General features: G+C 37.3%; 1 protein-coding gene across 1 annotated transcript; it reads left to right on the forward strand.

Annotated features, from left to right (window-relative positions):
- The first annotated feature begins 3548 nt into the window (after positions 1 to 3548).
- Positions 3549 to 5501, forward strand: LOC127104684 (pentatricopeptide repeat-containing protein At5g18390, mitochondrial). The gene has a single exon (XM_051041855.1). The coding sequence runs from the start codon at positions 3602 to 3604 to the stop codon at positions 4970 to 4972; it is 1371 nt and encodes a 456-aa protein (XP_050897812.1). The 5' UTR covers positions 3549 to 3601; the 3' UTR covers positions 4973 to 5501.
- The last annotated feature ends 7904 nt before the right edge of the window (positions 5502 to 13405 follow it).

The following is a 13405-nucleotide window of genomic DNA, read 5'->3' on the forward strand; positions in this document are numbered from 1 at the left end:
GAGATTGTTCAACAAACTACGGAAAAGATTAAGATGATTCAGGAGAATATGAGGATTGCTCAGAGTCGTCAGAAGAGTTATCACGACAAGAGGAGGAAGTCACTTGAGTTTCAAGAGGGAGATCATGTGTTTCTTCGTGTTACTCCGATAACTGGGGTTGGTCGAGCTTTGAAGTCGAAGAAGTTGACACCTCGATTTATTGGTCCTTATCAGATTTTGGAGAGGATAGGGGAGGTAGCCTATCGTATCGCTTTACCGCCGTCACTTGCGAATTTGCATGAGGTTTTTCATGTGTCTCAGTTGAGGAGGTACATTCCTGATCCGTCGCATGTGGTCCAAGTAGATGATGTACAGGTGAGAGATAACCTGACTGTTGAAACATCACCTATGAGGATCGAGGATCGAGAGTTGAAGCAGTTGCGGGGTAAAGAGATTGCTTTGGTAAAGGTAGCTTGGGGAGGACCAGCAGGTGGCAATGTGACTTGGGAACTTGAGAGTCAGATGAAGGAGTCTTATCCAGAGTTATTCGCTTGAGGTATGTTTTCGAGGACGAAAACTCTTTTAGTGGGGGAGAGTTGTAACACCCCGATAAAATATGATAATTATTTAATTTAAGTTTAATAGTATATTATGATGATAATATGAATGAGAGTGTATTATTTAGATAAACCATTCATATATATTATTATTAGTATATTTATTAATTTAATTAAATAATTGGAATATTATTGGATTATTATTATTGGAATTATAAGTTGGAATCAGTAAAGAATCCCAATTAGAAAAGGGTTTTTCACGTGAAAACAGAGAAGCGACTGGAAAGTGGAGAAAGGGAGAAGAAGAGGCTAGGGCTCAGGAGGAGAATTCACGATTGTTGAAGGTCAAAGAATCAATTGCCGGATTAACTCAGGTAAGGGGGGTTTATCGTCGTTTAATGGGTATTATGGGTTAACATGTAATGGGTAGTAATAAGCCATTGAATTGACCCTAATCAGGATGATGAATGCTGAAAATGGTGATGAATAAATTACGTTAAAACCGTGAATGAATCTATATTTGGATGAGTCGTAATTTTCTGGACGTGTAGCTTTTTACGGAATCGAAATCGGAGGTCCGGAAGTCCTCCAACGGCGAAAAATGCGGGCAATTCTGCATTCTGTCCGTTGTTAGCGCAGGGACAGCTTTCTGTCTTGCGTTAACCGGTTAACCCAGGGCGTTAACCGGTTAACACTATTATGCTAATTAAAAAAATAAATTTTCTGTCTTGCGTTAACAGGTTAACCCAGGGCGTTAACAGGTTAACACTGTTATAATTTGCCAAAAATGTATTCTGTCTTGCGTTAACGGGTTAACCAAATGCGTTAACAGGTTAACACTGTTAAAATCCTGTTAGAATTGCATTCTGTCTTGCGTTAACAGGTTAACCCAGGGCGTTAACCGGTTAACACTGTTGAAAAACTGTTAAATTTGTATTCTGTCTTGCGTTAACGGGTTAACCCAAGGCGTTAACCGGTTAACACTGTTATGATAATTAAAAAAATTAATTTCTGTTTTGCGTTAACGGGTTAACCCAGGGCGTTAACGGGTTAACGCTGTTGGAAAAGTGAAAAATTGATAATTGAATATTGGGTACGTTTTGGAATGGAATTATGAGTACATATTTGATGATTGGCCTATATTGGTGAATGATATATTGCATGTATGATATAGTAGGGATCATTTCCCGTGGTTTTGAGCAGTATAGGTATTAGTAGAGTGTGCTAATACTGTGATTTATTATTTGGCATGACATGATATGATTCTGTGACAAATATGCTGATGATGTATGACGGTATGCATAATGCTGTGAATATATCTATTATGTATGCAAGTGTGGATGGACTGTTTATGGCTTAGAGTGTGAGCATATGTCCGTTGTGGATTGTTGTTGATGTTTGCATGCTAGGTGATTTAGCGTGCATAGCATAGCCTTTATGGTGGTAGCTAATTCCCATGGTGAGGAATTAGTGAGTGAGTCATTAGGTCTCAAATGAGTGGGGCTAGTGAGCTTGGTAGCCGTATCTGGGTTTGATCGGTGAGGTTGAACTATGTGTTCACGAATAGTCGGTACCGCATGCATGGAGTCTCATTTCATAATGTATGTATGGCGTATAATATGAATGGATGTATTCCAATATTATACGTGTGTTTTGTGTTTGTGTTGAGTATGATTATGAGTGATGTTGCCGTTGCTGAATGTGTGATATGATTAGGGTGATGAATGTGTTAATTTACTTAGCATTACATGATATTTTATAATGCTTCTTATATCGATTGAGGAACTCACCCTTACAACTATGTTTCAGGTAACGAGCAGTGATTGAGTAGAAGCTAGTGCTTGGAGTCTAGTGTAGTTCCTTAGTGGGTCATGCTCTGGTATATGTAACATCGGGACGGGATGTTTTACCTTGTTTTCATTTTTTGGTTGTTGAACAATTTTACATGTAAGTGTTACATGGTTCGATTGTTGTTAGATTTTTATCCGCTGCGAATTGTGCAATGTTGTATTTTGATTAATAAATGAGCATGACAAGTTATTTTGGTGAATGGTGTGAAGTGTCAAGTGTGACACCCTGAAATTGCATATCTACTCTGATTCATATTTTGTTGTTTTAATTAATTATTGGGGTATTTTAGAAGGGTGTTACACCATCCCACCATAGTCTCCACATATACACTCAAACATCACATTGTCAAAGCACCCAACAACCATATGACTTTCTTACACCACATGAATCACTGCTTTGTTTCCAAAACGATTCAATATCCCAATTCAACCAACCAGCTCGTCCACACGTAACTCATCCACCCCGACCCAACTACGAGAACATGGACACCGAACTCGACTACGCAACCCCCACCTCTTAGGGGGAAATGATTGGAAATATTTTAAATATGCTAGGACCCTCCCACCAACCACCTTTGCCTCAGCCCCAGACTGAGAGACCCCAAACACCTCAGAAAAATCGTGGGAGACCTCAAAGGCAAACAAATACGCCAGGATGTGGAACCAAATGATGTTATGATCGACCAGGTCATTGATTTTCTATTTATGTAATTCAATTTTATAAAATAATATTATACATTAATTTTAATTTTCTATTTTATTTCATCTTTCTTTATTTTAAAAATAAATAAATAAACATAAACATAACAGTAGTCACTGCCTATGATGCATGCTCCTATTGGATGAATACATGCGCATTTGGAGTGACATCACATACAAGCATGCACTGATCTTAATGACGCCTATGTTAAAAAAAAAGCAATGCATCTGCCACCTTAAGTGTCTACTCTTCCTCTTCTCGTTGTTTCTTTGAAACATGGTTAATTTAGTAAATTATTTAAAATATCGATTATTTTGGTATTTAATTTGAAAATATTAGTTATTTTATTAAAAATCAAAATTATTTTTATTTATAATATTAGGAAAATAAATTAAGAGAATTTTTTTTTTTTATAAAATAGATGATATAATAGTTGTTTTTTTAAAGAAAAATTAAAAAACAAGAGTGTGTAGAGTAGACAAGCGAAAGAATTGTAGCGTCCCGTACGCAATGCAATGCTTCAGACATTTGCAAAACTCATCCGCACAGCAACACTCTCAAAATCAAAACCACTTCTCCACCACTACAAAACCCTAACCACCGCCACAACCACCACCTCCAAAGATGAATACTTCGCTGCAATCCAACACGTGGCAAACATCGTCCGTCGCGACTTCTACTTGGAACGAACCCTCAACAAACTCCGCATCACAATCACACCGGAACTCGTCTTCCGTGTCCTTCGCGCCTGTTCCTCTTCCCCAATCGAATCCCTCCGTTTTTTCAATTGGGCTCAATCTCACCACCACCACCCTACCTACACCCCAACCTCCGTCGAATTCGAAGAAATCGTCACCATTCTTGCAAACTCCAACAATTACCAAACCATGTGGTCAATCATTCACCAAATGACTCACCACCACCACCTCTCCCTTTCCCCATCCGCCGTCTCCTCCTTAATCGAATCCTACGGCCGCCACCGCCATATCGACCAATCCGTTCAGCTTTTCAACAAATGCAAAATCTTCAACTGTCCTCAGAATCTTCAGCTCTACAACTCCCTCCTCTTTGCCCTATGTGAATCAAAACTCTTCCACGCCGCTTACTCCCTCATCCGCCGCATGCTTCGGAAAGGTATTAACCCTGATAAACGTACATACGGGCTTCTCGTCAACGCGTGGTGCTCAAGCGGTAAAATGCGTGAAGCTCAACAGTTTCTCAAAGAGATGAGTGATAAAGGGTTTACCCCTCCTGTCAGAGGCCGTGATCTTCTCATTGAAGGCTTGTTAAACGCCGGCTACATCGAATCGGCGAAAGGAATGGTGAGGAAGATGGTGAAGGAAGGAATCATCCCTGATGTGGGAACTTTCAATGCCTTAATGGAATCAACTTGTAAATGTGGGGAAGAAGAAGTTAAGTTCTGTGTTGAGCTTTATCATGAGCTATGTAAATTAGGAATGGTTCCTGATGTTAATACTTACAAGATTTTGGTACCGGCGGTTTCGAAAATTGGGTTAATGGATGAGGCTTTTAGGTTGTTGAATAATTTTAGTGAGGAAGGTAGTCGTCCATTTCCTAGTTTGTATGCACCTGTTATGAAGGCTTTGTTTAAGAGGGGTCAATTTGATGATGCTTTTTGCTTTTTTGCTGATATGAAAGCAAAGGGTCATCCTCCTAATCGACCCCTTTATACCATGCTTATTACTATGTGTGGGCGTGGTGGAAGGTTTGTCGATGCGGCTAACTATCTTTTTGAAATGACTGAGATTGGTTTTGTACCTATATCTCGATGCTTTGATATGGTTGCTGATGGATTGAAGAATTGTGGTAAGCATGATTTGGCTAAGAGAGTGCAACAACTTGAAGTCTCTATTCGTGGGGTTTGAAGTTTGATATATTCAATTCTAATGGCAATTTTGATCAATTGTCTTACTAGAAGGCAAATGCTTTCATTGTTAAGCATAGTAGACTAACTGTGATGCATAAGTTTTTGGGGTCAATCAATGTCCTGAGAAAACTTGACCAAATAGCTTTTTGAAATATATACATGCATAGAAAGAGAAAGTCATTCTCTCTCATAAGCAGAATCATTTTTTTCCTATGGCAACTGAAGTGAAGTTGGCCAACATCCTCATGTTAGAAGTTTTTTAATCATTTGTATAAGGGAAACATGACCGGGAGGAGGAAAGCTTAATGCTTTTCTCTTTTGCTGAACTTTTGTGTTTTTTCAGAAATTCCCAGTCCATTGATGATTGGAGAAGAGAGACTGAAATGCAGAGGAATGTACCAATTCTCCATGTTCATAGATGTTGCTTCTTTTGTCCTCTGTATTCTGTAATCTGTATACTCTGATGGAGAACTTTTATGGCCCTGGAAAAAACAGATTTTCTGTTTGAAATTGAATTTTTTCAGTCTCTGTGTCCCGTCTTAAAATTTCAAACAGTATGTAGAACTAATTATAGGTTGTACATGTTGGTTCTGCAGCAGCAGCTCCAATCAGAATTCTTTGTTTCCTTCTGATAATATACAAATGAAAGCTAGATCTTGGCCACGGATTTGGGAGTTGAGAGCTCCAGGGAAGATTAATTTAAATTCTTCATCTGGTTACTTGTCATCCAGCCATACCAACACTTACTATGTTGCAGAAAAGGAAATTGACTCATTCTAGCTAATGTCCCAGATGTTTGACAGAAGAAGAGACTGTTATTCACTGCACATACTGGACTGATTGTTGGCCAAAAGTATAGTCTGCTTTTGGTTTTACTGCAAATAGTTTCTTTGATGGAGAATTTCTTTTGTTGGATTAGAGAAGAAATTATTGCTCCTAATACTACATTGTTTCTAGCTTGTTTGTGGTGGAGTTGGAGATCTTGAAACATTGGGTGTTGGCATAGAATCTTTACAGTTGCATCAAGTATGATTGCGGATCTTCTGGAGTGTTGTTTTATATATACTAGAAATATCAATAAACCTCAAAGATGGTTGGCATGGCATTGCATGCATAGAGCGAGAACTGTGTTTGCTTAATGTTGATGGCAGCTGCCTAGCTGATCCACGGAGAGCTGGATTTGGATTCTTGATTAGAAGAGGGGATGGAACATGGCTTACTGTTATATGGATACTCATTTGATGTATTTTTATTGATCATAATTTACATATTGCATATTATCATATCATGTATTCTTCATAATCTGAGTTTAAAACAAATGCATAATCTTACTTTCCAGATTATTAAAAACAATATATTCATTTCATGAACGGAGGGTTCTCTCTATGATTATTAAAATTGCTACACTATACTATCACAAATATTGTTTACAAGTAGAATTACTTCACATGATTTAGCCGGAGCCTTATAATTTGAGCACGCTTTTTAAAAGAATTCACATTCGATATACCTTAGGCAAATTACTCATGAGTTAATCATACCTTTTTTCTTCTTCTTTTCAATCTTGTCCCTTTTGTTTATGCAGTTAGTCATGATTCAACCAACTAACTTAGGGTTTATGATTATAACCAACTAACCTAAGGGATTATGTTGTTCACTACCCTTTGACTAATTCTTAGTCTAATTATTGGTTATTAGTTTTGTTGTGAAAAAATTGATAGAAGTTTTGTTGAGAAAAGCTGATAGAATAATTTAAAGCGGAATAATTTAAGATACCGTAAAAGAATTATTAGAGTTCAAACATTAAAAAATTTGATGCAAGGGGATGAAGAACAATGACAATCAAAATAAATAGTTTTATAGAAGAATTATTGAGAGTTCAAACACACACAAAAAATGATACAAAGGGACAAAGAACAATGACAATAAAAATAAATGGTGTTAAACACCTATTCTGGGAGAGAACAACTCTTTGATTTATTATAATTACAAAAGTTGTTACAAAATATTACAAAGTGAACTATAAGAAAATAATCATTCAAGTTCCTAATAACAAATCCTATTTTCTATTTAAATATTTTTCAATCTCTCAACTTTCTATATATGAATCACACAAGTCTATAACCTATAATGTTTAGAAGTATTTCTCAATCACCTTAGATACCTTCAAAGATTTTTCAAATTTCAATCTTTATCTTTCTAAGTTTACCGAGGAATCTTAACCCTTCTATTTGTCTTTACTTGTAATACTGTGAAGTTTCTAAAGACAAAAATAATAGAAATACTTATTTATAACCGTTGAAATCCGACGGATCCTTAAAGGACCAAAAACACAATTCATTATAATCTTTTATATTGATTTAGAAATTATAAATATCTCATAATATATTTTATATTAATTTAGAGTATCTCTGAGTATCTAGGAGTATGTCTAAATTAATATAAAATATATTTATAATATTCTAATGCAAATCGAATCTGCCAAATCTCATACCTGGCTATAAGCCTTTGGCATCGTCAAGCTTCTTTTTGAGTCCTTTAAGGATTAATTTGTTTGTCGACTTAGCTTGACCGTTGGCTTGAAGGTGTATAATGAATACGAATTTCGTTTGTACTCCTAAATCTTTGCAGAAGTCGGTGACCATAGTGCTGACGAACTAGGTCTCATTGTAGAAAATGATCTCCCTGGGGAGCCCATATCTGCACATAATTTTTTGTTAGTAGAAACAACACACTCTTTCTATCATAATCTTGGATACTAAGTCTGCTTCTATCCATTTGGTGAAGTAGTCAAATCCTACTATTAGGAACTTCAGTTGACATGGTGCTAAAGGAAAAGGGCATAGAATGTCCATGCCTCATTGATAGAAACACTAGGGCAAAGTCATTGACTGGATAAGTTCTGTTGGGGCACGATGAAGGTAAGCATGTCTCTGAAATTGATCACATTTCTTGACAAAGGCAATGATATCCTTCATTAGGGCAGGCCAGTAATAACCATACCATTAATATTTTGTGTGTGAGAGCCTTTACGCCTATGTGGCTGCTGCAGGCACTCTTGTGCACCTCCATGAGAACCAAGGTGGTTTCGTGCTCTCCCATACGTCGTAGCATGTGATAAGCTCTCCTAATTTTATAAACTTTTACATATAACAAGGTGTACTTGGAAGCCTATTTTCAGATCCTTCTTGAATCTCCTTTGCCCAATGGTAGTTCGCTAGTTTGCAGATAACACAATATGAGCGACATCCATCTAGATCCAGGGATAAATTCCATAGAGTATACCTAGCCTACCTCTATGTTGGGAGAGATGAGGATCTCTTGTATAAGTGTTACGTTGAACTCCCCATTTTCGATGTAGCTAGTGTGGACAGAAGGTCTGCTCCGAAGTTTTGTTCACGGGGACATGTTCTATTTCGAAGAAGGAGAAATGAGAAGATAAATTATGTAACTTTTATAGAGAATTTATAAGCTGAGGCTCTTTGGTTTGGTACTTCCCAGAGATTTGGTTTACGACCAACTGGGAATCCGTCTTGGCCTTTAACTTCGAGGCTTCTATTTCCAAGGCGATGATCATTTTGGCGATGATCATTTTGGCGATGAAAGCCTTGTACTCCGCCTGATTATTGTTGGTGGTGACTCGAATTTTAGGTCTTGCTCGATGAGTATGTTGTCAGGTCCTTCTAGAACTATTCAAGCGTTGTTTCCTTTTGTGTTTGAGGTTCTATCTACAAATAACACTCACTTTATGGCCGTCTCTTTGTCTGCGGGAAAGCTAAGTTCTGCCACGAAATCTAACAACACTTGTGACTTGATACTTCCCCTCAAGACATACTAGATGTCATACTTTGAGAGTTACACCTCCCAGGATATCATTCTTCCTACTTTATCGAGCTTCTTCAAGACTTATTGGGCAGGATAATTGGTTTTTACCAGGATTTTGTGCCACTGAAAGTACAATATATCCTCCTCGCAACGACGATGGATAGCGCCAACTTCTTGACCTTTTGAGAGTTTGACTCCGCACATCTAAACACTTTTCACACGAAATACACAAGTTTATCTTCCATGTTGATTTCTTAGACGAGGACCGAGCTCATCGACTCATCAGTGACCGAGAGGTAGAGCAACAACGTTGACCCTTCTCTCGGGTGAGTCAGGATGATGGGAGATATGAGGAAGTTCTTGACATTGGTGAAAACATCTCATGCTTGGGGATCAATGCAAACCTCTATGTCTTCTTTAAGGAAATGAATAAAAGGAAAGCTTTATCACCTGTGCAGGAAAGGAAACGGGATAGGGTGGTGAGGCGACCTATAAGTTGTTACACTTCTTTTACGTTAGTGGAGCTCCTCATCATGATGAATGCTTAACACTTATCTAGGTTGGCCTTGATGCCTCTGTATGTCAGCATGAACCCTAGAAATTTCCCTTTCTGGACCCCGAAAGAACACTTGGTGGGGCTTAGGCGCATACAATACTTCCTGATAGACTGCAAGACATTTTCCAAATATTATGCATGAGTGCATCCCTCAATAGTGTTAAATATCATATCATTGATGTAGACTTACAGGTGGGTGAGGACAACATCCATGAAGCACTAGTAAGTTGTGCATGCGTTCTTGAGGCCGAAGGGCATGACATTGTAGTAGTAGTTATCGTGGTTTGACATGAAGGTTGTCTTTGGCACGTATAGGAGATCCATCTAATTTTGATTGTACCCTAAATATGCACCCATGAAGCTTAACATGTGGTAGCCTAATGACCCGTCAATGAGGAGATCAATGTCTCAGAATGGGTATGCATCTTTAGGTCAGTCGGAGTTCAGATCAGTGAAATTTATGCACATGCACCGCCTATTGTTAACTTTCCTACTAGAACCATGTTAGTCAACCAGGTGGGATACTTTGTTTCTGTGATAAACCCGTCATCAAATAGTTTTCCTACTTATTCATCTATGGCAACCCTATTTTCCTCGTCAACTTTCCTTTTCCTTTGTGCGACTGGTTCGACAGAAGGGTGGATAAAGAGGCGGTGACTCACCACTTTGGTGTCTATTTCTGGCAAGTTAGAGGGATCCTAGGCGAATAAGTCGACATTCTTAATGAGTTGGTCGAATAGTTTCCTTTCCTCATCTGCAGAAAAAATGTGCATATCTTCGTCACTTGATGGGTGTGAGGACCAATCTGGACCTTTTTAAGTATTTCGTGGGAGTGAGCCTCTCCGCTTCAGCTCCCAATCTAGGGTGCCAACACTAGAAGTTAGTATCTGGAAGTTTGGAAGGGGGAATACCAACAAGTTCAAGATCTTCTATGGTTGTCTCTAAACTACTCAGGTAGCACTCGTAAGCTGCTTATATATCCCCACAAATTGTACCAACTCGCCCATCAAGAAACAGATATTCAAGTTTATGTATAAAGTGGATACTACCATTATGAGGGCATTGATATTCGGACTCCCAAGGATGATGTTGTATGGTGATACAAAATCCACAATGAGGTAGTTTACATAAATCTCCCTAGCATCAATTCCTTCTCCACATGTGGTTTCTAGGGATATGTGGCCTATTATTTGCACTTGTTTTCCTGATAACCCTGTCATAGAACCACTAAACGTTTTTACATCGTTCAGGTTAAATTGAAATTTCTAGAAGGCGTCCCGAAACAAGATGTCAACAGAGTTTCCAGAGTCTATCAAGATGCGCTTAATGTCCAAATTCCCTTGTTGCATAGTGATTACCAGAGGGTTATCATTGTGAGGGTTGAGTCTGAGGGCGTCCTCCTCAAAGTAGATGATATTAACCCTTTTTTCCCCTTGATAGACTCTGGGGAGACCATGTGATATTATGTTTGTTGCAAACACCTTCCTTGCATGCTTACTCTAGGACGATATAGAGTTACCTCAATCGAAGAAGCCTTCATCGATGGTGTTTACGTTATAGTTTGTGATTTTATCGGCTATTTTTGAGGGATGGTGGAGAAGATTAGAGTAGAAGCGTGGTCCTTGTTAGTTTTATCAGGGGCTCACGGTGGGCGCCACTGCACTGGTAAAAAAGTATAAGTGTGCATGTTCCCCTTGCAAGGGCATGAATACTCAAAGGTCTTAGTATGTTTATAACATGGTATGGTGGTTAGGGCTTGCCCACGACGGTGGGAATCCTGATATGGTGATGTTTTAAGGTGATTTAGGAGACCTGTTCACGTGAGGTGGGAGGCTCTGCTGATGACCAGTGATGCTTGGTAGCAAGCATATTTTTACCGGAAGTAGTTAGTTAAGACGGTAATGAGTGTTGTGCTCTTTTGGAGTGTTAAAAACGTGTATTACTCGGGGTTTGTTTGTTATCCTTTAAAGGAGATGTATTTATAGAGTTCTCAAAGGCCTAGGGTTTCCTCAGAAAGGTCCACCACACACTTAATAAATAGTGGACAGTTGAATCCATATTTCCAAGAGATTTGTGGGTCAATTGACGATCTTGACTTTCTCTCTACACGAGAAATGTCATATTCCATGTTTCCCGTGTATGGACGAGGGAAGACTATAGGGAGAGGAGATACCTCCCTTTGGACGACATTCTATCGTCGCCTCTTCCAAGGTGGTCTAAAAGCATAGGCCTAGATTACAAGTATTAATGATAAAGGTCTTCAGGACCTAGGGTTTCCTCGAAAAGGGTCACCACCCACTTAGTCGATAGTGGATAGTTGAAACCATGTGTTCCAATGGACTCGTGAGTCAGTTGATAACCTTGACTTTTGTATCTGCACGAGAAATATCATATCCCACGTTTCCCACGTAGGGGGCGAGGGAAGACTACGGAGCAATGATATACCTCCCTTTGTGCGACATTTTATCGTCGCCTCTTCCAGGGTGGTCTAAAAACATCTCCCTATGCAAGGCCTTTTTGCAAATATAACGCTACAAGTTTCAATGATAAAGGTCTTTAGGACCTAGGGTTTCCTCGGAAAGGGTCACCGTCCACTTAGTCAATAATGGACAGTTGAAACTCTATTTTCAAGGGAGTCATGAGTCACTTGATGACCTCGACTTTCTATCTGCACGAGAAACATCATATCCCACGTTTCCCATATAGGGGCGAGGGAAGACTACGGGGTGAGGCGTTACCTCCCTTTGTGCGACATTCTATCGTCGCCTCTTCCAGGGTGGTCTAAAGGAATCGTCCTAACCGATACCTTTTGCAAATATAACACTATAAGTATCAATGATAAATATATACAGTACAACCACATCTAAATTTTAAATTATTATCTTAAAGGAAAAAAAAACAACATGATTTTAAAATGAACACTCCGATATTTTCGAATTTAGTTGGAGATCAGTGCCTACTTTTTTTCCTTCAAAATAATCATCTTCCCTAAGTTAATTTTCAAATTAACCATTTTTTTCAACTATATACCAAACTACCCATATTCCAAACAAAAAAGTTGTAATAAAGAGCATGCGCTAGATCAAATAGTGCCTATTTATGGGCACTATATGACTACGCTAGTTCCATTGGCACTTATGTGAATTTTCTATATGTATGCGACAATTAATCTAGCGCACGTCAATGTGTATTATTTTTATTGTATTTACTATACAATTGATGTGACTTTTAAATACAATTTTGAGAGCATGTGTCAATTAGTCTAATTACGATTTTATTTTTAAACCATAAATAATTTGATATATTGAAAAAGATGATTATTATAAATTTAAGTTAAAAAATACGTTTATTTAAAAAAAATCTCAGTGCCATTCCCTAATCAAATAATTTTTTTTAAGAAACATTGAAAGTTTAAATCAATTAACATTCAGATTATTGGTAACCAATTAAAACTAAATTAAATTAAATGGTACTCAAGAATTTGGCTAGTTTTAAATTGCTAAGTGTCAGTTTGTTTTAACTTTAAAAAAATTGATTTTTTCTTTGTATTTTTGAAAATGGATTTTACAAAAATATTTTTCAAAATATTACAAGTTTTTCTAAATTTATTTTTGATAAATTAAAAGATTGAATTGTTCATTGTATAACATAAATATACATTATTGAAGATCAAAACATAGTCAAAATCACAATTTTTTTAAAAAATTGTATCTCAAAAATGATTTTTAGAAAAAGCTATTTGAAATAGCTTCAAAATTAAGTGATTTTTTGAAATTTTGATATCCAAAAAAAAGTTTTGATAAAATACCTAAAATAACATTTTAAGAATAACTATTTAAACAAAATTTTCAATTTGAAGTTTTTATGAAAAAAAAATTTATAAATTTTTTTTACACTAAAATATATAATACTATAAAAATCATTTAAAAAAAAAAACCAATACAAACGGGCCCAAGTTGAATGAAAAAATACATTCTTTAAAATACCATTATTAACTATTTCAAAAAAAAATAGCAAACTAGATTTTGTAACAAAAAGTCACTTATGATC

The sequence above is a fragment of the Lathyrus oleraceus genome, chromosome 7 (assembly GCF_024323335.1).
Source record: "Lathyrus oleraceus cultivar Zhongwan6 chromosome 7, CAAS_Psat_ZW6_1.0, whole genome shotgun sequence".
Lineage (NCBI taxonomy): Eukaryota > Viridiplantae > Streptophyta > Magnoliopsida > Fabales > Fabaceae > Lathyrus > Lathyrus oleraceus.